Below are 24,068 nucleotides of genomic sequence, written 5' to 3'. Positions count from 1 at the left end.
GATGATACCGGGATCTTCCGTCGGAGGTGTTGTAAATTAGTTCTAATAATTTTAATTCCATCGCTTTGCAGTTTCTCTTTGTTTGAATTTTGACCATTTCACTATAAAAGAAAATAACGTAATGATAAGTTGACAACTAAAATGTTATTAAACAACATATACATTCTTTGGATTAGATAATATTTGATTTTTTATTGTTTTTTTTTCTCTTTTATTCACATCATTAATTATAAAATATGTATTTTTATAAGGATCGTGAAATAGTCCATGATTCTTTTATGTACAAATAATTTCTTTTTTTTTTGTTGATATAATTCAAACGACACTACTTTTTTTGGTTACAAATGCAAAAATTCAAACGACACTACTAAAAACACTAATTGGTTCTCGCAAATAGATAATTGATCAAGGGTCACTTCAATGAAGAAATAGAAGCGTGGCTTCTGTCTTAATTTTTTGCAGTTCATATGTTGCCACGAGGAATTGAAGCCAGCCATCAGCTTTGCTTTTTATTTACTTTTTTTTTAAGTAAACTTATTAATGAAGATATTTGCCCTTATAATATTTTTATTCTTGACACCATTCCTAATTTCCTATATATCAATTTTACATTAATATTAAAAAAATAATAATAAAAAAGAAAAGAACGTGTGGTCTATAACAAACTACAACGAACCAATATACCCCCATCCATAATCTAGAAACTCTTAAGTATATTTGGTGGACTTAAATTTAGAGGCAAAAAAATAGCAAAATCATATTTATTTATCAAGTACAAGTAGAAGGAAGTGTGATGAAACTCAAGAGTGTGAATTAATCAATGGTGGTTCTTAACTTTCAGCTTGTTCCTCAGCTAGTAACTCCACCAAAATATGCTCCAAGAGCAAATGGTGCTACTGCTATCATTCGGTGTGGAATAGCTGAACCATCTGGTGAACCAGCTCCTTTAGGACAAAAGACACGTTACAATGACAGTATTTTTGAGAAGGTTTTCATGACTTTGTTTGCACGAAAAATGGAACCATTTGCAGAGCCTGTAATAGGGAATGCTAAAAAGAAGAAGGAAAAGAAGGGTTGGTTGGATATTTGGGAGTATGATTATGAGAGTTTTGTGGATGTGTCGAAAAGAGTAATGTTGCGTCGCTCTCGTTTGCAGCAGCAACAAGTTGTTCGTGAGGTTCTTCTTTCTATGCTTCCTCCAGGTGCGCCTGCTCAGGTGGATATTATAGAATTTTTACTCTCTTTTATGTTTCTTTCAAGGATTGTTGAATTATCTACTGGTATTACTTGTGACAATGTTTGTAAGAAGGTATAAAAACAGCTTATAACATGTTTATAAACTGTTTTCAATACCAAAACTGTTTGACTTTATTTTATCTTATGCTATAGAAATAGCTTATTCGTAAGCACTCATGCTATAAGCTGCAAATTAAGTTGTTTATCGAAACAAGGTCTAAGTTGTTCGCTTTAGGCCTCATCCAGAAAGAGATGCATAGTTAAGAAAAAATGTTATAGAAAGAAGCCTCATACTTAATACTCCCACCGGAATGAAATATAGGCAAAAGTGATAGATGAAAAGTCAATGTATACATCAATTTTTCAAATACCATTTTTGCTTATATTTCATTATGGAGGGAGTATTTTAGCAGACCTTCTATAAAGAGGGTCCTTGCTAATCTCTTTGGAGTTGTCATTAGGCCTCCACTTATGTTGGGTCTGTCCTGCATTTGACAATTTAGGCACTATAATTAACAAAATTTTAATATAGTCTCTAAAATTAATAGTGAATAATCCATTACTCCTTTCATATCATTCAATTTTGTTGACTATGTAGTGGAAATTGAGCCATGAGAAGGTTTGGAACTTTGATTTCGGAAGGCTCATAGTAGGAATGGAGCGCTAAATCTGCTATATAATACTCTTTCAGTGTCCCAAGTTGGCTATTCATTTGGGGACTTTCTGAGCTAACTTGTGAAAACTTTTTATATATAGGAGTCTGCTCTCATGCCTGTATTAGTTTGAAATATGTACATTATGGATGCAATATGAATCTTTTGACTGAAGGAATAAAGTCGCTTTTAACTACGTTATTGCAGTTTAGGAAATTATTTCCACCAACAAGATGGGCTGCAGAGTTTAATGCTGCATTGACAGTGCCTTTCTTCCACTGGCTAGTTGGTCCTTCTGAGGTGATTTTGTTACTAAATTCTATCTGCCAATTATGTAATTTATATTGCTACCTATCAATTTAGTGTTTGTTTAACTTCATAAGAGCATTGGTTTCCTTAAATTTTTTTTGCAAGCGTTCTGCATTTCAAGGTTTTTAATCACTTATAATTTCTTATTTCAATCCATTTATTTGTGAGTGGACCGAACCGGTTTTCAAATGGTGGTAAATCCTCCGGGAAAGCAAAAATACTTGTAATGTTTATCAATATCAAAGTAAAAACGTTTTATATATTGGAAGTTAGGAACATGCTTTTCAAACATTGTCAATTTGTCATAGTAAGAACTTTTACTATCATGCACACTTAAAGTTCACCAAGATATGTAATATTGTCCAAGTGCTTCCACTTTGGAGAGGATTGTAGGTTTGCAGAGCTGCATAATATTAGGGTATTGCCACTCATTTCCTTGATTTTTAGTCGTTTTTAACTTTAAAGACCAAGACATTTTGTAACTCTCACAACCCTCTGAAGTTTGGTTTAAAATGAAAATGTATGAGATAAGCCAGCTTGCAACTTGCAAGTAAGTAACTCAACCTTTTTGAATTGGCATGCCTTTCATTTTACTCATGGGATGCTAAAGTGTAGAGTAACGTTTATTTTCTATCTGAAACTTTATAAGGTTTATGTAACATTCATGTGTGAAAACAAAAAATGGCTGAAATATCAAGGAAGTTATATGTCATTTACCGTATAAATTTTTCTATTTATATTTTCTGCTTGTCATTGATATTTAGATTATTGGTATGTACTAGGTTATAGAAGTGGAGATAAATGGGGTGAAGCAAAAGAGTGGTGTCCATATAAAGAAATGCAGGTAGATTTCATGTCTCTAAGATTGGTAATTGAACTTAAACACAGATGTATGTGTGTGCGCGCGCGTGTGTTTGTGTGTCAAAACATGCAGATATATATTTAGACTCGACGAAAGCAATCAATCGAGTCTGGAAAGTCTTGAACAGGGACTATCAGTGGTTATTTTTTTAGGCTAATTTATAGCACGCTATGTTAGTATCCACTATCCATGGTCCGAAGGTTGGACCTTCTGATTATTACTCCTTTGATGGCCCTCAGCTCACCGATCGAGCTGTCTGCTTAACTATTTAATTTCGTAGAAACTAATCTTTGCATTGCTTATGGCCTTCTAATGAATTTTTGTTGATTTTGTTTATATTTTTTTTTTCTTGTTCAGGTACCTGGAGAACAGTGGATGTGTTGGACAGTGTGTTAATATGTGCAAGATTCCTACCCAAGATTTTTTCACTAATGAATTTGGACTTCCATTAACAATGATTCCAAGTATGTCTTCTTGTCTTTCATTACAAGACAAAAGTATAATGACATAAGTATGACTGACCAATTTTTTTTGGATTTTTTAACTTGCAAAATTAAGATTTCATTTTAAATTTTTATTTACATATATATGAATTTAATCTCAGATTTTGAAGACATGAGTTGTGATATGGTTTATGGCCAAACCCCGCCTTCATTTGAAGACGACCCAGTCTCCAAACAACCTTGCTATGCTGATATATGTAAGCATGGTCCTCCTTTTGTGTTCAATTCAATCAACCAAAAGATTTATATATTCTAACACAAAAATAACTTGCAGGTTCTGTAGCGAATCCAAACTCCAGTATATGTCCTAAGCTACAATCATGAGCAGACACTTCTTTGGATAATTTTCCATGACAGAATTAGTGTATACTATAAGCTTCTCATGATTTCTACTTTGAGGTTTTCTTGTTATTGTAATATATTTGTCAAAGGAAAAAAAAAGCAATATTACAAACAAATGAGAAATTATACAGAATGTCACTGTTTATAGTTTATACATTCTAATGATTTATTTGAGTAGATTTCTAAAGCATTTGTTCATGCACACAAACTCACAAATCATGTGCAAGATGAAAGCCAAAGGCCGGTTAATCAATTTACTTTTTTTAATCTTTACTATTTAGTATATTTTTTCTTGACAGTGCTATTCTTAATTTTAGAAAAGTGGGATTAAAATATTTTCTTGAAACAACAAATAAAATAGAGTGTAGGAGTAGTTTGAAACAACAAATAAAATAGAGTGGAGGAGTAGTTTGAAGTTTGAACAATATTTATCATTACACTTTTCTTTTGACTCAATATTTATCACAATACTAGGACTTACTTTTATCACAATAGTCATAATATGGCTCCCTAAATAAAACTTATAATATGGTAGTAATTTTTTGAGGTATTATAATATAATATGGAAAATACATAGGCCGGTCCAACATGTAATTAATAAATTTGACCGTCTAGACGAATAAACCAATTCAAAATTTTCCTATATTTCTTACGTGCAAGTTGCCACTAATTTCCATTCATGTTACATAAGACCTTGAATAATAAATAAATCAGAGAAAATTATGTAAATTTCCATGACATATGCCAAGAAAAATGTCTATAATTCCCACTAATTTCCATTCTTACACACTTAATTAACTTTTCAATCCAATTTCCATATGCAACAAACCTCCACTAGCAAATAAAATAACAAACAAACCGCGTCTTTGTCTAAACCGTCAGGTGATAATCCCAACTTAACCCATTTTTGGTACGTCGTGAATTTTCATTTTCATTTTCATTTCATTTTCATTCATCCACCGACACCATACCTTAATCTTCATAATCAGAATCATAACCATATAACCCTAAATCAAATTCACAAATTTCCCAGATCCAAATCCAAATCCAAATCTCAAACGTTTCATCACACGATGGAGCGTTTCCACCTCCTCCTCCCTCTCCTCCTCCTCTTCACCACCCTCCCAACCACCTTCTCCGAGATCCGTTTCTCCGAGATCCGCAACGACGATCGTCCCATCATCCCTTTCGATCAATTCGGATTCACACACAACGGTGTTCTCGAACTCAACGTTTCCAAAATCTCACTCTCTAACTCCAATCTCGATCTCTCCAAAGTCGGTTTCTTCCTCTGCACTCTCGATTCATGGCTTCACGTTCTTCAACAACTCGAAGACGGTGAAATTCGTTGCGCTCTTCAATCCGATCTCGTTAAATCCGTTTTCACGTTCTCTTCTCTTAACGGTAAAGAATCCTTCAATACTCTTTACAATGAAACCGATTCAGATCAGTATAATCTCGTTTTCGCTAATTGTCATCCTCAACAGCTTAAGGTTTCTATGGACGTTAATTCCGCTATGTATAATCTCGATGGAAAAAGTCACGTTCGTGATTATCTTTCTGCTGGTAGAACAATTCTACCTAGGGTTTATTTCGTCTTCTCTTTGGTCTATTTTACCCTTGCTGCGGTTTGGATCAGTGTTCTGTATAAGAAAAGATTAACCGCGTTTCGAATTCATTATTTCATGCTTGCTGTTATCATTTTGAAAGCGATTAATCTGTTGTGTGAGGCGGAAGATAAGTCGTATATTAAGCGTACTGGAAGTGCTCATGGATGGGATATATTGTTTTATATGTTTAGTTTTCTGAAAGGGATATCGCTTTTTACGCTGATTGTGTTGATTGGTACTGGATGGTCGTTTTTGAAGCCGTTTCTTCAGGATAAAGAAAAGAAGGTTTTGATGATTGTGATTCCGCTTCAGATTGTTGCAAATATTGCTCAGGTTGTTATTGATGAGAGTGGACCTTATGGACATGATTGGGTTACATGGAAACAGATTTTCCTGCTTGTTGATGTTGTTTGTTGCTGTGCTGTGTTGTTTCCGATTGTGTGGTCGATTAAGAATCTTCGTGAGGCTGCGAGGACTGATGGGAAAGCGGCGGTGAATTTGATGAAGTTGACTTTGTTCAGGCATTACTATATTGTTGTTATCTTTTACATTTACTTCACTAGGGTTGTGGTTTATGCGTTGGAGACTATTACTTCATATCGGTATTCTTGGACTAGTGTGGTTGCTGCTGAGTTGGCTACACTTGCTTTCTATGTGTTTACGGGGTATAAGTTCAAGCCAGAGGCGCATAATCCTTATTTTGTCATTGATGATGAAGAGGAAGAGGCTGCTGCTGAGGCGTTGAAGCTTGAAGATGAATTTGAATTGTAATTTTGGTGCTGAAAAAATTGATACAGATTATGGTTTTGCCAAGGTAGATAGATGGTTGAAGATGCTGGTTTGCTTGCACAGCAATGTTCAGGTTTCATTACAATGACAGCTGAAAATTTTCATGTTACTTTTTATGGGTATAGTAGTTGGTATTCATAAATCATTGTGCTATAAATATCTTAGACTCTTGTGTAGTGCTGTGAACAATATATTCTGTCTAAGTATTGATACTGATACTTTGCGAACACTTTTTTCTTGCAATGGTTGCTTTTATTCTAGTTACGTTTTAGTTTTGTAATTCTGTACCTACAAATTTTGCATTGGAATTTTCCAACTATTATTGCTAGAGTTCTAATTTTGTTGTAAACATTAGTAGTCCAATCTTATAATTGATTTGCCTATGTAGAGGTATATATAGGAATGTCATGTCATTGAGCTACTCTCCTGAAGTAATTGTATGTAACAATCTAACATGGGTGAGTGGCTGTGATTCTGTGAAATAGTGGGGAATCCAAATCTTGGATATCCCGAGTTTCACATGGGGTAGGTTGGGAGAGAGTTCTTTGTAATAAATTACTGGACCCAAGCAGGATCTATGGCATAAGTCATAACCCTGTGCTACCGAAAAGTTAATTCCTTGTTCTGGATAGACTAGGATTGTAGGAACATGGTGAGTCTGGTAGGGATGTGGGATAATTGGATAGACTAGGATTGTTGGGATATAGTTGCTATTGCCTATTGCTCCCCTTCTCTATCCTTGTTTAGAGAAAGTCTATAAATAAATATAAACTTCCATTCCCTTAGAAAGGATCTTATGAAAAATATTAGTTTTGACTAAAATATAAGGAGAGTATCTTCTCTTGTTATTACCTATTTCTAAATAAAAGTGTTCTTTGTTTGGAATCTAATTCTTGGTAAAATTGAAAAACAGAAACTGTTGTGTAGGGGGATTATTCTTCGTAGTATCAATCCTTATTCAAGCCCAGTGGCAGTTATATTGGTAAAAATGAAGGATTTTAAATACATAATGTTCTTGTACTATCAGGCGTTTAACAAGATAACCATCCCTAACAAATTTTCTATTCCCATAGTAGATGAGTTATTCAAGAGTTACAACTTACATGGTTGCTTTTTCTTTTCAAAACTGAATCTGCGATTGTGAGGAAGATATAAAAGAGACAGCCTTTAGAACTCACAAATGATTATCATTACAAGGATTTAGTTTTGCTATTCGGCCTTAAAATTGACGTGAGTAATTTCTTTCGACCATATGAGGAAAATGGTGGTAGTATGTTTCGATGGTATTCTTCTGCATTTGAAATATAGGATCCATGTCATGTCAATATATCATTATTGGTTAGGGAGCCTCAAGGGGTCCTGTTAAGATTCAGAAAAGAACTTGGAGAACCCTCCTTTAAAAACTAGCTATCAAGTGGAAAGAACCAAACATCTTAAGTACCCCACCAAGCATCTCACTCTACACGATGCAAGACTAAGTCACCTCACAATTCCCAACTCCCTATTTGATTCAAGCCATTATGTCATGGCCATTGCCTAAAAGTATGACTGGAGTTGTGTTCTTTTAGGCCTAATAGACAATTAATTTGTAAGTTCATAGCGGGGTATGATGAAATAACGGAACCACTGATTGTGTTACATAAAAAAGATGCTTTCGAGTGGGGTGAAATGAATCAGCTGTGAAAGCATTTAATGCCTTAAAATCGAAGTCACCGGCTTCCTAATTTTCCAAGTCATTCAAGATCAATTGCAATGCATCCAGGAGTGGAATAAAAGCCATATTGATGCAGGAAAAAAGGCTTGTTGCAATTTACAGAATGTCTTTAGATATTACAATCCAAAACTGGCATCAATATCTTCGGAAGGCTGTTTAAGGTTTATACAAATTAGGAAAGGTTTTTTCCCCTCAAATAGCGAGTCACAAACCCTAGCCAACGAAGTTGGGGAGTTAAATTAATAGGATATCAACTTGAAAAGGAAAACAAGGTGGCTGGTGCTTGATCTAGAATTCAGATATCAATTTGTTAATGGCAGATTTTTAGAATGCCACCATGAACTGTTGTTTGTCATAGTAATATTTACAAATCCCCATTCACGATTCACCCTATTAGACCCGGTCTTCATTTTCCTCAAACTCCGTAAACTTTGGACTAGGAATGTAGGGCGAGGCAGCTAAGGGATTTCAAAGGGCTCACGGTTTATCCTCAGAATCAGAGACCACTTATAATCCCTCTCAATTTCACAGTATTATCATTTCTAATACAAAGCTAATTATCTTGTGATTCTCCTATGATGAATCCTAATATTTGCTATGTTAGATTCTTTCTGTTTTCTTTATTACCTATTGTGATTTGATTGATGCTGAATGACATTTGTGTAACTTGGTTATGTTTGCTTTCCTTGTTGCCTTAATAGAATATGATTGTAACTATAGTTGATAGAATCTTGTTATAATGTCTGTTCTCATGTTTGAGTTGTTACACAATCTGTGCAAATTTCGTTGGTGGCTCTGCTTTTACTATGTTACAATTTGGTTGTGGTGGTGTGTATGAACAAGTAAGATTTATGGAGTTTCTTTTTTTCCAGATTTACACTAAATTTTATGTTTGGCTTATCTACTGAATGAATAAGGTTGAATGCTTTTTCTTTTGTATCTATATATGAAGTAACGTTCATGCACACAGATACCTGACACAATCATTGAACACACATACATGAGCAATGTTCAAAGTATAACATATCAAGACACGATACTCCACCACACACATTAAATTTGAACATGATAAGTTGAATTCACGTTAAAACAAATAAGTCAAATTTTGATCAGATTGAAGTAAGTCGAACATCAGCGATATGAGTTTGTAAAAGTTTTTTTTTTTTATCGACAAATTGTAAGAGTTGTATAACCAATTATCCGTTTACTTGTCATACAAATTTCGGTCTCCTTCAGCCTTGTTCTATTTTTTGTTCAAGTAGAATGGAAGGTTTGTAATTGATTTCACATACAATGTAAATATTGTCTCATAAAAGAAAAAGTTGCAGTCTATCCTACAATGTACAATCCTAACATACTCTTCAAAAGAGTTTCAACGAGCAAGAACCTTGAAAATGCTTTTTATTTTTTCTTTATTTTTAATGATTTTTAATAAATAAATTAAGTTTGTAAACTGCTAGTGATGTGAAGTATCCACTGGTTTTGTCAATGACTAAAAGCTTTGTTCCGTGGATTCTTTTCTCTCAATCTTTTTTCCATCTACAACACTCGAACCTGAGGTCTTGTTTACATGATTTGAGTCCTGTTTTACTATAAATAATGTAATGTTGGTTGTAAGTTGCGCTTTAAATAAATTGTAAATTTGTAGAAATGTTTTAACACAATTAAAAGACAGATGAGCAAAAAAATTGTGAATTTGACTACTCCAATGTAAAATATCAATTTGTGAATTTACCTACTAAAAATAATGGTAAATTTATTAGTCATTTTTGTATTTTTCTCTCATAATATGAGATTGAAATCGTGTATGGTTTAAAAAATATACGCATTTATGTTGAGATAGGTGGAGATTAAAATTACTATTTTGGTAAAACTATGTTTTTTTGATAAAAATATTGAGTTACATACAAGGCTATAGGGTGTTAAAAAAACCACAACCGAATTGAATAGCCTATCCAAACTGCTTTTAAAAAAAACCAAACCGCTAGTTTATGTTCATGAATCAAACATGGGTTGAGCAAACAGTTCAATAACAAAACCGAACTGAACTTAATGATCCCAAACTGTCCGAACCGTTTGATTTGAAATTGTGAATCGGCTAACCAAACCATAGCTTGCTTGTGAGAAGCATTATGATTCTTAAGCACGGTAATTCTAGTTTTAGAGAGGCTGATTTTTTATAACATTTTCGCGACTTGCATATCTAAGAGTGTTCGTGTAGTTTGGTAGTTAAGTTTCCTCTTTGGGCGTGGCTCTTTTTTCACAAGAAAAATGAAAATAAAAGAAATGATATTGACATGTGTGAAATTCAATTGGAAAGGCATTAGATTCAGTAACCCAAAACTATGTAGAACCCGAGTTTAATTTCATGTGAAATAATTCTTGGTCGGATTATACTTATCTTACGACCGAACTTCATATTACTATGTCTCTTTCTCCGAAACCAGATGGTCAAAAAATAAAAAATTGATAACCCAAAGTCAAGGCAGATCAAATTTTTTCCTTTCTCTTTCACGCCTTGCAAATTAATATACTCTTCCCATTCCCACCGAAAGAAAAGTGGAAATGCATGTGAACATCCTTATCACGTGATATATGCAATGTTTCTTTTCTCTGTGATTGGCTCTGTGGCATTATAGAATCCATTGAAAATGTTGGCCTGCAAACAGTTTAGGTAACTGCCCTCACTGTTCTCTCTTTTGCTACCTCTTGTGTTTCTCACTTGTGCCTTTCAACTAGGTTGGTTGACTCTTCATGTGACTTTCTTGTGTGCCCCCGTGACTTTGTTGCCAAGGACAAATTACACTTCTCCATACCGCTAACACTTCTCAAACCAAGCTGCGCCTTAAATTTTGGCACCCTAAATGCCTAAAATTTTAACAAGTTTGATGAGTCCAATTTCCTGGCGTTAATTACGCTAATAATCACAGTGATAACGTGCATTTCTTGATCTTGAGTCCAATAGAGTGAAATTGATAGAAGTTACATTGAATATTTTAATCCCTGGTTGCTTATTAACTTTTGTTCTCAAAAACCGGTGACGTTGTTTACGGGAGACATACTCCTTGAGTTATTGATGCATGGATAGAAAAGATGACAAAATTATCTGTATATGATATGAATACATGTGGTTAAAACTTGTTATCAAATTTCAGTTGGTAGGGATATTGCATAATATATGCAAGGGTTGGAGTTTGAATCCGAACACTTCACATGAATTTCTAGCCACTAAGATCTTGACAAAAAAAAAATTGTTATTGATTCATTTTAATTTTTAGTTTTTAATGGTGTGAGAGTAGGCATGACAATGGAGCGGGGTGGGGATGAGTTTTACTTTCCCGTCCGCTGAGAGTAATATAGAGGTACTTGTAGTTTTACTTATGGATATGTATATTACAATTATTTTATCTTCTGTTTTTCATTAAATAAATAAAATGACAATAATCGTTGAAAACTCATATAACTCATATGAGTCAGATTCGAACCTCATGACGACATTCGACCTAGAAATTTCAACATTTTTTACCTAGGACTTGTGCACCAACCTTTGGATTTTTAAGGGAAGAGACTACAAATTCAATTAAATATCTTCATTAATTTGCCTAGTCTATATGTCACCTCGCCTTGCCCTTACACCCTCTTGATGTGCACTATCACCGACCCCATCCACCATTCCCCTGTTTCATGTAAACCCTAGTTTGTGCCACCACCCAAATCAACCTTGACCACCCTCCTCTAGCCAACCAATGCCTTATTCTAATCCCAGCCCAATTGAGTATTGACTACCTTAGTTCAAGGCATTGAATATATTCTTTTTCAGCCCAACAATGCCCCAATAGCCTCCTTTTCAAACAATTATACATTATTACACACATTTAATTTCGACAAACTAATGTTATACTAGAACATCTTTTTTAACGAATTACACAAATGCTGATGCATGTCTTCCTTTTAGAGAAATCATGCAGCATGGCATGTTGAGTAGTCAATGAAAATGTTTTACCATCGATGTTGTGACATAAAAGCACTTCTGATTTGGATACTGTAAAATGCAACTATCTAGAGATATCATCAAATTCGTTGAAAATCTTAACAATAAATGCATTGTGAGCATGGGTGAACACAAGGCTAATCATCACTGAGTTGAGGGGTGACATAGTATTGCTTTATTTTGATAACAGGTGACATGGGATTACTGCCCACATCCACATCGCCCCCATTGCTATCCTGGCTAATATAAATTGCATATGCATCCATTTGTCTATTTCAGGAATGTTATTATTAGATATCCACATACATGGACAATAGTTACTCAATTCCCTTAATACTTACACAAAATTTTTAAGAAAAAACTATGTATGAGTATAATAAATTATAGTGGATTTAATAGCATCACATGCATCTGTGAATATGTATGAGTACGATAAATTAAAAAAAACAATTAATTATGTTTTTTTTAAATTGTTTGTTTACAAATATTAATATATCATATTTTGACAATAGATTTATTAACAAGATAATATAACTAAGTTTTTGAAAAGTAATGATAGGGTATGCGTATCTTCATGTGATTCTTTAACTTCTACTTTTGTCCCGTTTATTTTACTTGCTCAAGTCGTTAATATATCTGTTTTGTGCCCGTAGCATATTTTATCGGCAAATAGAGCTTTTTGCCCCTCGCAATCAAATTTTATCCGAAGATGGAGATTTTTTTAATCCCTAGTCTGTTTTTTTTTTCAAGGACCTTTTTCTTTTAGAGGAATTTAAGGACCTAGTCTATTTCTTTTCTTATAGAGTAGTATAAAAAATACAATTTCTCCAAGTATCCAATGAATAAATAATAAGGACAAGGAAGTGTGATCATTGGTTAAATTTTCTAGTCCATAGCCCTGTTTGGCGCAGTTGATCCCGTGATGATCAATTAACATTAACGTCCAATTTTAACCAAACTTCCAACTTCCAACTTCTATATAAACACTTGCCGTTGTAAACCATCATATTACTCCATACACTGCCAAAAGGGATGGCTTCCACTTCTACCACCACATTATACATACACTTACTGTTGTTAATGTTAACATTTTGTTCATTCCATCATCAATTAAGCTTTGCTTTCACTTCACAAGAGTACCATGAAGCTCTTGAAAAATCCATTCTCTTCTTTGAAGGACAACGATCCGGAAGATTACCATCTAACCAGAAATTAACATGGAGAGGAGATTCTGGATTATCAGATGGCTCTTCTTATCATGTATTATACATACTCATTTGCATGCCTCATTTTTTATATCTAAGTTTAATAAAACGTGCATGCTAATTATTTTGTATCGGTTCAGGTGGACCTAATTGGAGGTTATTATGATGCTGGTGACAACCTTAAGTTTGGGCTTCCGATGGCTTTTACTACTACATTGTTATCATGGAGTGTCATTGAATTTGGAAGCTCAATGCAAGACCAGATTGACAATGCTAGAGCTGCTATCCGATGGAGTACGGACTACCTTCTCAAGGCCGCCACCACGACTCCAGACACGTTATATGTCCAAGTGAGTGGCCGCTTTGAGCATGTTTTCGGTGTGCGATTACATAAGTTATTAGTTAAAAATTTGTTTCTAAATATCCTTAATATTTGCAGGTTGGAGAGCCTAACATGGATCATAGGTGTTGGGAAAGACCTGAGGACATGGACACTCCGCGCAACGTGTATAAGGTCTCGGCTCAAAATCCAGGTTCTGATGTCGCGGCTGAGACGGCAGCTGCATTGGCAGCTTCTTCATTAGTATTCAAAGATTCAGATCCAACATATTCCTCCAAATTGCTTCAAGCAGCCATCCAAGCATGTTCCTCTTCTAAAACAAATTTTTTTCCCAGTTTTCATCTCTTAAAATGTTTGGTTTTTCAATTTTCATGCTCTAATTAATTAATTAATGTGATTTATGTAGGTATTCAATTTTGCAGACCGTTACAGAGGCTCTTATAGTGACTCTCTTAATTCTGTTGTCTGTCCATTTTACTGCTCTTACTCTGGATACCATGTAAAGTCTTATACAATCTTCGTTTATTTTTTAAACGAGTCTTTGAAACGGCGTTATGAAATTAATATTAATATATCAACATGCTGATGTTATTGCTGTTTAATAAATAAATAGGATGAATTACTTTGGGGTGCATCATGGATTTATAGAGCTTCTGGAATTAGCTCCTACAAGCAATTCATACAATCTAACGGTCACACATTAGGCGCTGACGATGATGGTTACACCTTCAGTTGGGATGATAAACGACCCGGAACTAAAATCTTGCTTTCAAAGGTATCCTTCTCTTTAATTCTGTTTACTTTGACTTCATGTTATCTACAACACATGAATCACCTTAGTTGATAGCTTATGGTTATGGGTTTTGTGACAGGAATTTTTGGACAAAAATTCTGAAGAATTCCAGTTATATAAGGCACATGCAGACAATTTCATTTGTTCTCTAGTACCAGGATCCTCTGGTTTCCAGGCTCAGTATACCCCAGGTCACCAATCCTAATTCTTCAATTAAGGACATAATTAAAACATAATTTATTGGCAACTAAAGTCAAATTATATATAATAAACTTTATAAAGTGCTGTGACATTTTAGTAAGTATTTAAAAGTTTACTAAATTAACCACCAAAATAATATAATTTTAACAAACTGGTGTGACTGACCCGAGTAATAAGCAGCTCGATACTTTAAACATGTGGCCAGGAGTTAAATTCCAAATTCATATTATATATGTCCTTTATAATATCTCAAATTTTCAAAGGGATTTGTCTTAACATTTGCGCGAAAAGAATTTTTTTAAAAAACAAATAATTTTTTTTTTTTTTTGATAATATGAAAGATATTACTAACATAAAAATTTAATTTTGCAGGGGGTATTCTGTACAAAGGGAGTGAGAGCAATTTACAGTATGTGACATCTACATCCTTCCTTCTCTTAATATACGCCAAGTATCTCAACACAAATGGAGGTGCTATCTCATGTGGTACATCAAAAATCACAGAACAAAACCTCATAAATTTGGCCAAAAAACAAGTTGATTACATTTTAGGTGATAATCCAACAAAGATGTCTTATATGGTTGGTTTTGGGGAGAAATATCCAAAACATATTCATCATAGAGGTTCTTCTTTACCGTCCATTCGTGCGCAGCCTCAACAGATTTCTTGCAACAATGGATTTCAATACCTTCATTCAGGTTCACCTAATCCAAATGTTCTTGTTGGAGCCATTGTTGGTGGTCCTGATAGCAGTGACAATTTCTCTGATGATAGAAATAATTATCAACAGTCAGAACCAGCAACTTATATTAATGCACCTTTTGTTGGTGCTCTTGCTTTTTTCTCTGGTCAAGAATCAAGTTAGTTACCAATAATCACGTGAAAGATATGTTTAACTAAAAGAATCTTGGTCATAGATAGTTCTTGTTAGTTAATTTGATTAGGTCTTAGTGATCTTTTATTAGTACTAAGTCAATGTTGGTTGGTCAGTAAAGAATTAGTTTTTGTCACATGCTTGATTGTGTCATATTCTACATATCATTAGGTTAGTTATTGTGGAAGTTTCTATAGTACTATTGTAAGAGAAATTCTTAGGTTGAAATTATCAGTTGCAAAAAGAATTTCTCCTATCGTAAACTTTTAACAAAATTAGTACATTTAAAAGTTAGAATTATCAATTGCAAACTTAGAAAAATGGACCGAGGACATGCCAAGCAAATATAAATCAACAAAAGTTTTTAGAAAGAAGAAGGTTGTTTGTGAGTGGTTTAATATATACCGAGATTGTTTGAATATAATTGGAAAGTTAATTTTGAGACTAATTATATTTATACACTTCTAAAAAAGATTGAAATACTTCGGAGATTAAAGATTACGAAGGAGTTTCAAAGACTAAAGACTACAAAGGAGTAAAATGTGAAAGAAAAAAGAAAACTTTATTTTGAGACTAAAATACGAGTTATACTTTTTTCTACCTCTTCAAATATTACCAGGAACTTTGGTCACACTATATTAGCTAAAGCATATGCAGAAAAATTTACTTCCTTGTAAGAATGACAAAATCTAAACCTCCGAGCAGTGGCGTAGCCAGGACCCTGAGTCAGGGGGTTCAGACTTTTGAACTATAATCAATAGTTATACACACACACACACACACACACACACACACACATATATATACATATTTAAAAATATATATTAAATGCAAAAAATTACATGCATACTCGACAATTGTCCTCAACGTGATTTCGTTCTATGAAACACTGAATAGTCAACTCATTATCTATGTTGACCATATGTCTTTTAGGTTCAGTCAAATTTGTTTTTGGAATGTCGCATATTCTTAAATACATGGGTGTAATTTTTTTATCGTCTCTAAATATAAGATCTTATTGACCTAAAAATATAAATTGAAAAAGTTGGTAGTATTATTAAATTTATTGATAACTTCCTTAAAAAAAAATTGTTGATAACTAATATTGTTTTGCAAATTTAACCTCTAAAAGAGAAAAAAAAAAGAATTATGTTTTTTTTTTTATCAACATAAGATTTAGCACAAAGTGCTAAAAATCATAGCATAATTAATGATATGTTGCTAAAGATTTAATATAAATTGTTTAATAAAAATTAACATACCTTACAATTTTTCCTCTATTATTCCCTTGCTAATGATCAATTATAACTTTATGTTATAAATTCCACTAAAACCTTAACCAAAATCTTGTCCATACCATTTTTACTGATATATATTGGTTTTAATTGACTAAGTTGCACAGCTTGCTATCATCGGGCTTATTAAAAAGTAATATTGTCAATGAGCTGCATACATGCATAGCTAGGCGCAAACTTTCTAATTTCTATGAGATAGTGGTGCAAGACATAAGTGTTGAGGGGGTTCAAGAATAAAATAACATGGAAAATTGGTATAAAGTTAACAAAGTGAGGGGGTTCACTTGAATCCCCTGGGTGTAACGTGGCTCCGCCACTGCCTCCGAGTCCAACTTAAGTAAACTCTTGATTCACTGAAGCAGCATTTTCCCTGTGACACTACCATGGTCAGATGTGGTTCATGTCATGGTGTGGCTTTAGCCACCCCAAATTTTTCCTCAATTTTTTTTCCTTCATGTTATTGATCACGGTTGAGATTTTGGAATTTGCAAATTTTTTGAATGTAGCTCTACAAAAGAGTGATAAAGATCTTCTAAATCTGGGTATACTGAATTTTTTTAAAACGGACAGCGACTTGCTTATTAAACAAAGGGCTAATAATAAATGTCATTTTATATACAAATAATAGATGAAAAAAATATGAAAAAAATTTAAGAAACAATAGACTTTTTTTAGAGGAACAATAGATTTTTATTAAACAATAAAATATTACAAAATGACATGCTAAATAATAGAGGAGTATAAGCATTATTGTTTGTTTAGAGTTGCAAAAACTAAATTCTACTTTTAATGTGTTTCATGTTTGAGTCCAATATCATCATTTGTACCTTTTGATATGAATTAAATTTAGCCACGCCAAAATAAAATCATTGATCCATCTATGGACACTACCATCGCCTCCTACTTAACATTGCTAACCACGTTGACCAAAAAAAAAAAAAAAACATTGCTAACCACTACCTTCGAGTCAATATGCAGATTTGTCGCCTTTGAAACCTCTCTCCAAAGGGATAATACTTGGGTGACATTGTCTCTCCAAGGTGCATGAGGACGAGTGAAACCTTCAACGTGAACCTTCTTATTCTTCTATAATCGCAATGAGCAACAAGTTATAGCCCATACATCAGACCACACAATTCCCATACTAACCTCATTCATTTTGTTCAAATTTAACTCCAACCAATCCTTAAAATCACATCCAAAGAAAGATTTGTGATCCTTCCATGGAACCAAATGCATCCAAATCGCAAATGGGATGAGAGAGATGCAACACAAAGAATCCCATGAGATCATCCATCTTAACTCTAGTCTCGCTCAAACATACTTACTTGTAGAAAATTGATGGAATTGATTCATTAGTGCTGGTATGATTGAAAAAGTAAAATTTAAAAAATAATTGATGAATTAAAGGTGGTTCTTTTTACTTGAAAACAATGATAGACCGGAGAAAAAGGACACCCTTATAAAAATAAAATAAATATATGGATAAATATTTAAAGTTAGCTTTCCTCTTGTCCATTAGATATGTGTAAAAAAACAAAAAGTGAATATAGATATAGATATTTAAAGGAAAGAAGAAAAAAAAATGTAAAATAGATAAATTGTAGTAGTAGTTTATTGTTGTGAAGGAAGAGCAAGTAGAGTTTAGGATAGCGCGGATACTGCATATTTTATCCGAACAACTCAACTCCACTTTGCTCACGAAGGATTGAAATGGCGTCCACTCTCTTCTGCACTCCGTCGCTATGTTCTTCTTCCTCTTCTTCTATGTTTTCTACTTCTCTTAAATTATCCTTAAAACCCAGTGGCGTATCCCTTTTGAACAAAACCCCCCTTTCCCTTCCCACCTCTCAAAGACGCTTTAAAATCACTGCCATGGCTCCTCCCAAACCCGGTGGTGGCAAAGCAAAGAAAGGTACTAAACTAATTCATTCATCCATTAATTTCGATTTTGTTTGTTTTGTTGTTGCAATGTAATAATTAGAACATGTTTGTGTCTGTGGCAAACAGTGGTTGGAATCATAAAGCTGGCTCTTGAAGCCGGGAAGGCGACACCGGCTCCACCGGTTGGACCGGCTCTTGGTTCAAAAGGTGTTAACATTATGGCTTTTTGTAAAGATTACAATGCTAGAACTGCTGATAAACCCGGTTATATCATTCCCGTTGAAATCACTGTCTTTGATGTAACGTTCTCTCTTTTGTATTTTCTTTTTTTTCATTTCATTTCATTTTTTCTCTTTAGATTTCAGACAGTATTTTGTTGTGTTATTTTCAGGATAAAAGTTTTACTTTCATATTGAAGACTCCACCTGCTTCTGTTCTACTTCTTAAAGCTGCTGGTATGCCCCTTTGATATTATGATATGTTATCTTTTGTCCTGTGATATAATTTGTTAGAATGTGCTTCAAATTCATAATTCAGCTCTTTACCACTAATGCATCTCTAGTAAATAAGCCTGTTATTGGTCTACAAGTTGTAATATATGAAACATAGGCACCACACTAGATGCGGACACGACACCGGCACTATATAGACTATGGTAACAATTTGAGAAAATTGAAGTGATTGTATGTAATGACTGGTGTCAGACACGTGTTCCAATACTTGGGCATAAGTATAAAGTGTCGGTGCTACATAGTTGTAAGGCTAACTATAAGACACTATTGGGTCGGCATGTTTGGCCAGCGGCAACTACGCACCACGAAAGTTATTAGTCATTAGCTGGAATTTGGATTAAAAAATTGCATCCCTAGTCATTGCTATATTTCATTGTGCTTTTCCTCCTTCCTGCCTCAAATGTCATTAATTTAGAGTAGAGTTAAGGATCATTGAAACTTAAATAGGGTAAGGTTATTCAACTCAGTACGCTATATGATCTTGTGCTGCCTTGCAACTAAGTGAACTATATTAAAATTGTTAGGCATCCATACTGATATTGGATATTTAGTATACATTTGATTTGACAGATCTAACGCAAGTATGAATTGTTTTAGCTTCCGTTTGCTCTGTGATTCAATTTTGTATCTATGATCTATTTGTTTTAAGCTGGATCTAATCAAGGGTTAGGAAAAACTTGTATATTTCAAGAATTATAATCACAAGACTCAAGATGTGATCTAAATAACATTTTACATATAATCCAATGATATGAAAATACTGTGTTGTATTATATGAGAATTTCTCCTACACTACAAGGGAATGAGATTTTTTTAGTGGTTACATTCGAGGTATTCTTACAAGGCTACATCCACTACTTATGGCTGAACCCCTGTTTACTAGGTGTTTTAATGGATGGAGAACTCTGCATTGCCATTAAAATCTCCCCATCTTGAACAAAACTTACCTTTCTGTACCTGATTTTTTTTTATACAGTATGTAATAGACTTTATAGTTGGGCTGTCTGAAGATAGTAGCAGAAAATATTGGGTTTTTGTGCTTTTAATTCAGTCTTGAAATATGATCAGTCTGGTGTTGTCATACTTATCTAAATAAACAAAACGAAGCAGATATGTTAAGGTTATTGGTTTGATAGATTATCAGGCGTTAAATTTCAACCATCCTGTTTATGAGTGAATCTAGTGTTCAAAGTTCCAAACTCTATTATACTGATGGACTGATTTGTTGTGTAGGGGTGGAAAAGGGTTCAAAAGACCCTAAGGCACAAAAAGTAGGAAAAGTCACAGTTGATCAATTGCGTACAATTGCTTCTGAGAAGTTGCCGGACTTAAATTGTGAGACCATCGAATCAGCTATGAGAATTATAGCAGGCACAGCGGCAAATATGGGAATTGATGTTGATCCTCCTATTCTTGAACCCAAGCAGAAGCAATTGTTGTAATGATTTTTCAATTTTCCCTCCAAGTGTAAAAAGTCCTTGTGGTACTAGATCACACAGGACATTTTATTGTACAATGTTGTCTTCTAAATCAGCAAAGAGAACATTTGATTTTATCTATTTTGTATTAGTTCCATTATATTTAAATTTAAATACGTGATCATCTCATTAATATCAGCCACAAAGCTGGTACTTGGTGTGGTTTTGTATTGTGTTTGATTCTAATTGAGAATCTTATGTGAATCGTGTTGTTTATCATGCAAGCTTGCGTGTTTGTATTGTTTTTGTCATTTGCACTGTTGTATTGTGGTGTGGCTGTGTTATTATTACACATGCTTGCTTTCTTTTGCTTCCTCTGTAATGGCAACTGACAATCTCTTTCCTGAAAACAAAGTTAAAGGAAGAGTTGAAAATTGAAATTAGTTTCTAGTATGTCTTGCCATTTACCAGTTGGGTGGGTAACCATTACGAGTAAGTGGGTGACTTGAATGTGTTCAGGGCTTTGTAGAGAGAAGAGTAAAGAAATTCGAGTCTCATGTTTGCTTCCGTGTCCCCATAGCAATAGCCGCACATTGAAGCTATGCATCGTAGTGTATGTTTGGTTCTGCAGTAAAAAAAAATTGATTTTAGAGACTTGTTTGGACTTGCGATGGGAGGGGCCTAGACATGCGTTTTTCAAATGCTACAAATAGCTTCGTTTTTATCCACATTGTAAGTGGCCTAAACTTATGTTTTTGGTGGGTAGAAGCTAACCCCAAACACAGCCTGAATTGATTTTGTAAGATCGATTCTGACGAAAATTGAGTTGAAGATAAAGTGATTTATGTTTTGATACATTCATATAAAAGTGAGTTGGATAATACATTTGAGTGTAAAAACCAATTCTAGAATTATGAGCTGTCATTTATAACTTCAAGTATAATCAATTCTGGAAGCAAAACAAAATCTACTCTAGAGAAACTAAATATGTTATGTCAAAATCAATTATACATCTCTAGAATCGTAAAAAAAAAAATTGCACAGCCTAACATTACTTTGCTGGTATCCCTCCCAAGTTCCTTCTTGAATGTTAATCATGTTAAATGTCATCCATTTATCGTCTTTTTAGCAAAGGTATAAATATCCAAATGGTTTAATAGCTATTTCAAATTTGTTAAGTGCGTGAACTAATCTTCGACTTCTAAACATCGCTTAGAAGATTTCAGCAACCAGAGTCACCATCACATCACAAGAAATTGAAGCACATAATCATATGCCCTGGTTCATTCAAAGACGGGGACTCAAAAAGAACCCAAGCTTGGGTGTGTGTCTAAGTATACAAAACAAATCCTCAACTTAGGCTGTGTTCGTTCTAAACTGTCTGATGTTTGAGACTGGTGAGAACTTGATCTTTCTCTTTTCAACAAAACAATGCTCACAATCTACATTGACAATAGCAGCAAGTAAACTATATTTTATCATCTAAAACAAAAAGAACTGCCAACAAGGTCAGAATGTCTCATCACCTTAAGACTATTGTGCACCATTTTATTGGGGAGAGAAAAAAAAACTGAAAATAACTAATAACTTGAAGCTTCAAGGTTTTAATTTGCAATCCACAACTACAATCGTAGCTGCAATATTAAGGTTTTATAGATTTCTACAAACGATTGCAGACACAATTGCAGTCACAATTCACATCTATTTGCAATTTTCAACAATCTCAAGGATAAAATTGTTGCCTAGTGTCTAGAAAGCAACAGAATCGAGAAATCACTTGCAAATACAAGGTGGCTCTGTCCTTAAAAGATAAAAATGGGTCCAATCTTTCTATGGAATCACCATGGCATAAGCTTTATATCAGATTTTTTTTTTTTTTTTATCAAGGATAACAACATAACCACAGCAATAACCTAAACCACAACAACATTTTTTTTTTGGAATCAGCAAAATTTATTAACAATGAGAGTGTACAAGACACACATCAAACTCGGGGGCAGAAAATAAAAATACAAAAGTCTCCGACATACCGGAAAACTCCACAGCCTTAACCCCTATTGACCCTAAAAAAAAAACAAACCGAAGCCATGACAGTAAAAACCACAGCCAAAGCACCCTACAGCAAAAAACAAAACTGATGCTGCTATATGCATGCTGACAGCAGCCAGAAACAAACCGCAGACACCGCATACCTCAGCCTCAGCCTCTCAATGCAAAAGAAGCCACACCTCTATTATTAAGATAAAACAGAAACAATCAAATCCAAAATTTGTTTTTGCTTGTTGAATGTAGTTATTACAGAAGCTAGAGTGAGTTTAAACAAACTTCTCAACGAGTGCTTGTGATTGTGATTATGAAGAAAAAAAAACTGAATTGAGGCTAAAACTTCACATATAAGCCGAAATTAGCTTCTCATTCTGGCATTTAGAGCCTGTTTGGATAAACAACTTATTTGCAAGTTATAACACAAGCACTTATCATGACAAACAACTACGTATAAGCTATTTCTCCAGCAAAAGATAAAGTAAATGTATAATAAGAGCAAATGTATAACAGTAAACGTACGATTATGTGTACATAGTGCTTTAACCAAAACTCTAATACATTCCAAAACACCTTCAATGATGGCCTTGAAAATACAATTCAGGAAACCCGCACACTTCATGACAACCCTCTAAATTGATCTCTGTTAGTTGGGTGCAGTTTTTTACCACATGTCTCACTCCTTTCGGTGTAACATCACTACAATATTCCAGTACCAGACGCAAAAGCCCACGACAACTCTTTGAGATCTCATACAATGCTTCATCATCAACTCTTGTTTCGGACAAGTCCAACACCTCTAGTTTGGGAACTTAAAAGTTCATTCCACGCAGTTTCACTCTTGAACAACGTGCTAAGTTCAAATGTCTAATATTAGAACATGTCCTTAAAACTTGACAAATACCTCCTTCAGATATTCCACTACAGTTTCTTAAATCAAGAAATTGCAAATTGGGAAAAATGGAAACAAACATTATGATGCTTTCATCTCTTAAACATGAATTGGAAGCCAAACGAAGAGACACTAATTTAGGACTTACAACAAAATTCATCAATGAATTAGAATTCTCTACATTATTTGTTTGTGTGAATTTCATTCTAATGGAGGAGGTGAGGGAGGAAATCCAACAAAACCGGTCACCGCGTGAGCTTGGGAGGTGGAGTGAGGTGAGGTTGGGGAACCTTTGAAAGAGGCAAACAAGGAAAGGGTGTGTTGGGTGACAAATTGTGAGAGAGAAGTGGAGACGGAGACGGTTGGTGATGGAGAGGAACTGCTTCGAGACGAGGGAGAGAGAATTCAAGTAACGGTTGTAGTTGGTACCATCGTCATTGATGAGGAATTTGAAGACATATTCCCAACACTCATCAGGTAAATATAAATCTGCAGCCATTGTGATTTGAGAAGGTGGGAAGATTTCAGGGTTTTATTAGGGGTTTAGTTAGGTTACAAAGATTCAGAAGTTGAAACTGATTATTTGATAGGTGAAGGAGTA

General features: G+C 34.2%; 4 protein-coding genes across 4 annotated transcripts; all 4 read left to right on the top strand.

Moving 5' to 3' along the window:
* The first annotated feature begins 808 nt into the window (after window positions 1–808).
* On the top strand, window positions 809–4,092 carry LOC146940576 (beta-carotene isomerase D27). The gene is made up of 6 exons (XM_085754259.1): window positions 809–1,216; window positions 2,097–2,189; window positions 2,981–3,042; window positions 3,418–3,524; window positions 3,665–3,760; window positions 3,838–4,092. Exons 1-6 carry the CDS (start codon window positions 821–823, stop codon window positions 3,885–3,887), a joined length of 804 nt encoding a protein of 267 aa, XP_085610385.1. The 5' UTR covers window positions 809–820; the 3' UTR covers window positions 3,888–4,092.
* Window positions 4,093–4,590: 498 nt separating this feature from the next.
* Window positions 4,591–6,533, top strand: LOC146940575 (Lung seven transmembrane receptor family protein). Its single transcript, XM_085754272.1, has one exon. It carries the CDS (start codon window positions 4,979–4,981, stop codon window positions 6,284–6,286), a length of 1,308 nt encoding a protein of 435 aa, XP_085610398.1. The 5' UTR covers window positions 4,591–4,978; the 3' UTR covers window positions 6,287–6,533.
* A 6,473-nt stretch (window positions 6,534–13,006) lies between these two features.
* Window positions 13,007–15,744, top strand: LOC146940574 (endoglucanase 1-like). Its single transcript, XM_085754271.1, has 7 exons — window positions 13,007–13,269; window positions 13,355–13,564; window positions 13,654–13,854; window positions 13,961–14,053; window positions 14,168–14,329; window positions 14,427–14,538; window positions 14,921–15,744. Exons 1-7 carry the CDS (start codon window positions 13,042–13,044, stop codon window positions 15,412–15,414), a joined length of 1,500 nt encoding a protein of 499 aa, XP_085610397.1. The 5' UTR covers window positions 13,007–13,041; the 3' UTR covers window positions 15,415–15,744.
* Window positions 15,745–18,347: 2,603 nt separating this feature from the next.
* Window positions 18,348–20,816, top strand: PRPL11 (plastid ribosomal protein l11). The gene is made up of 4 exons (XM_085754270.1): window positions 18,348–18,633; window positions 18,729–18,901; window positions 18,994–19,057; window positions 20,348–20,816. Exons 1-4 carry the CDS (start codon window positions 18,432–18,434, stop codon window positions 20,554–20,556), a joined length of 648 nt encoding a protein of 215 aa, XP_085610396.1. The 5' UTR covers window positions 18,348–18,431; the 3' UTR covers window positions 20,557–20,816.
* The last annotated feature ends 3,252 nt before the right edge of the window (window positions 20,817–24,068 follow it).

Source organism: Medicago sativa, chromosome 3, assembly GCF_051527215.1.
Source record: "Medicago sativa cultivar Bolivia chromosome 3, Bolivia_mono, whole genome shotgun sequence".
NCBI lineage: Eukaryota > Viridiplantae > Streptophyta > Magnoliopsida > Fabales > Fabaceae > Medicago > Medicago sativa.
Note: the sequence above shows the minus strand (reverse complement) of the source record. Positions and strands in the feature narration are given on the sequence as shown.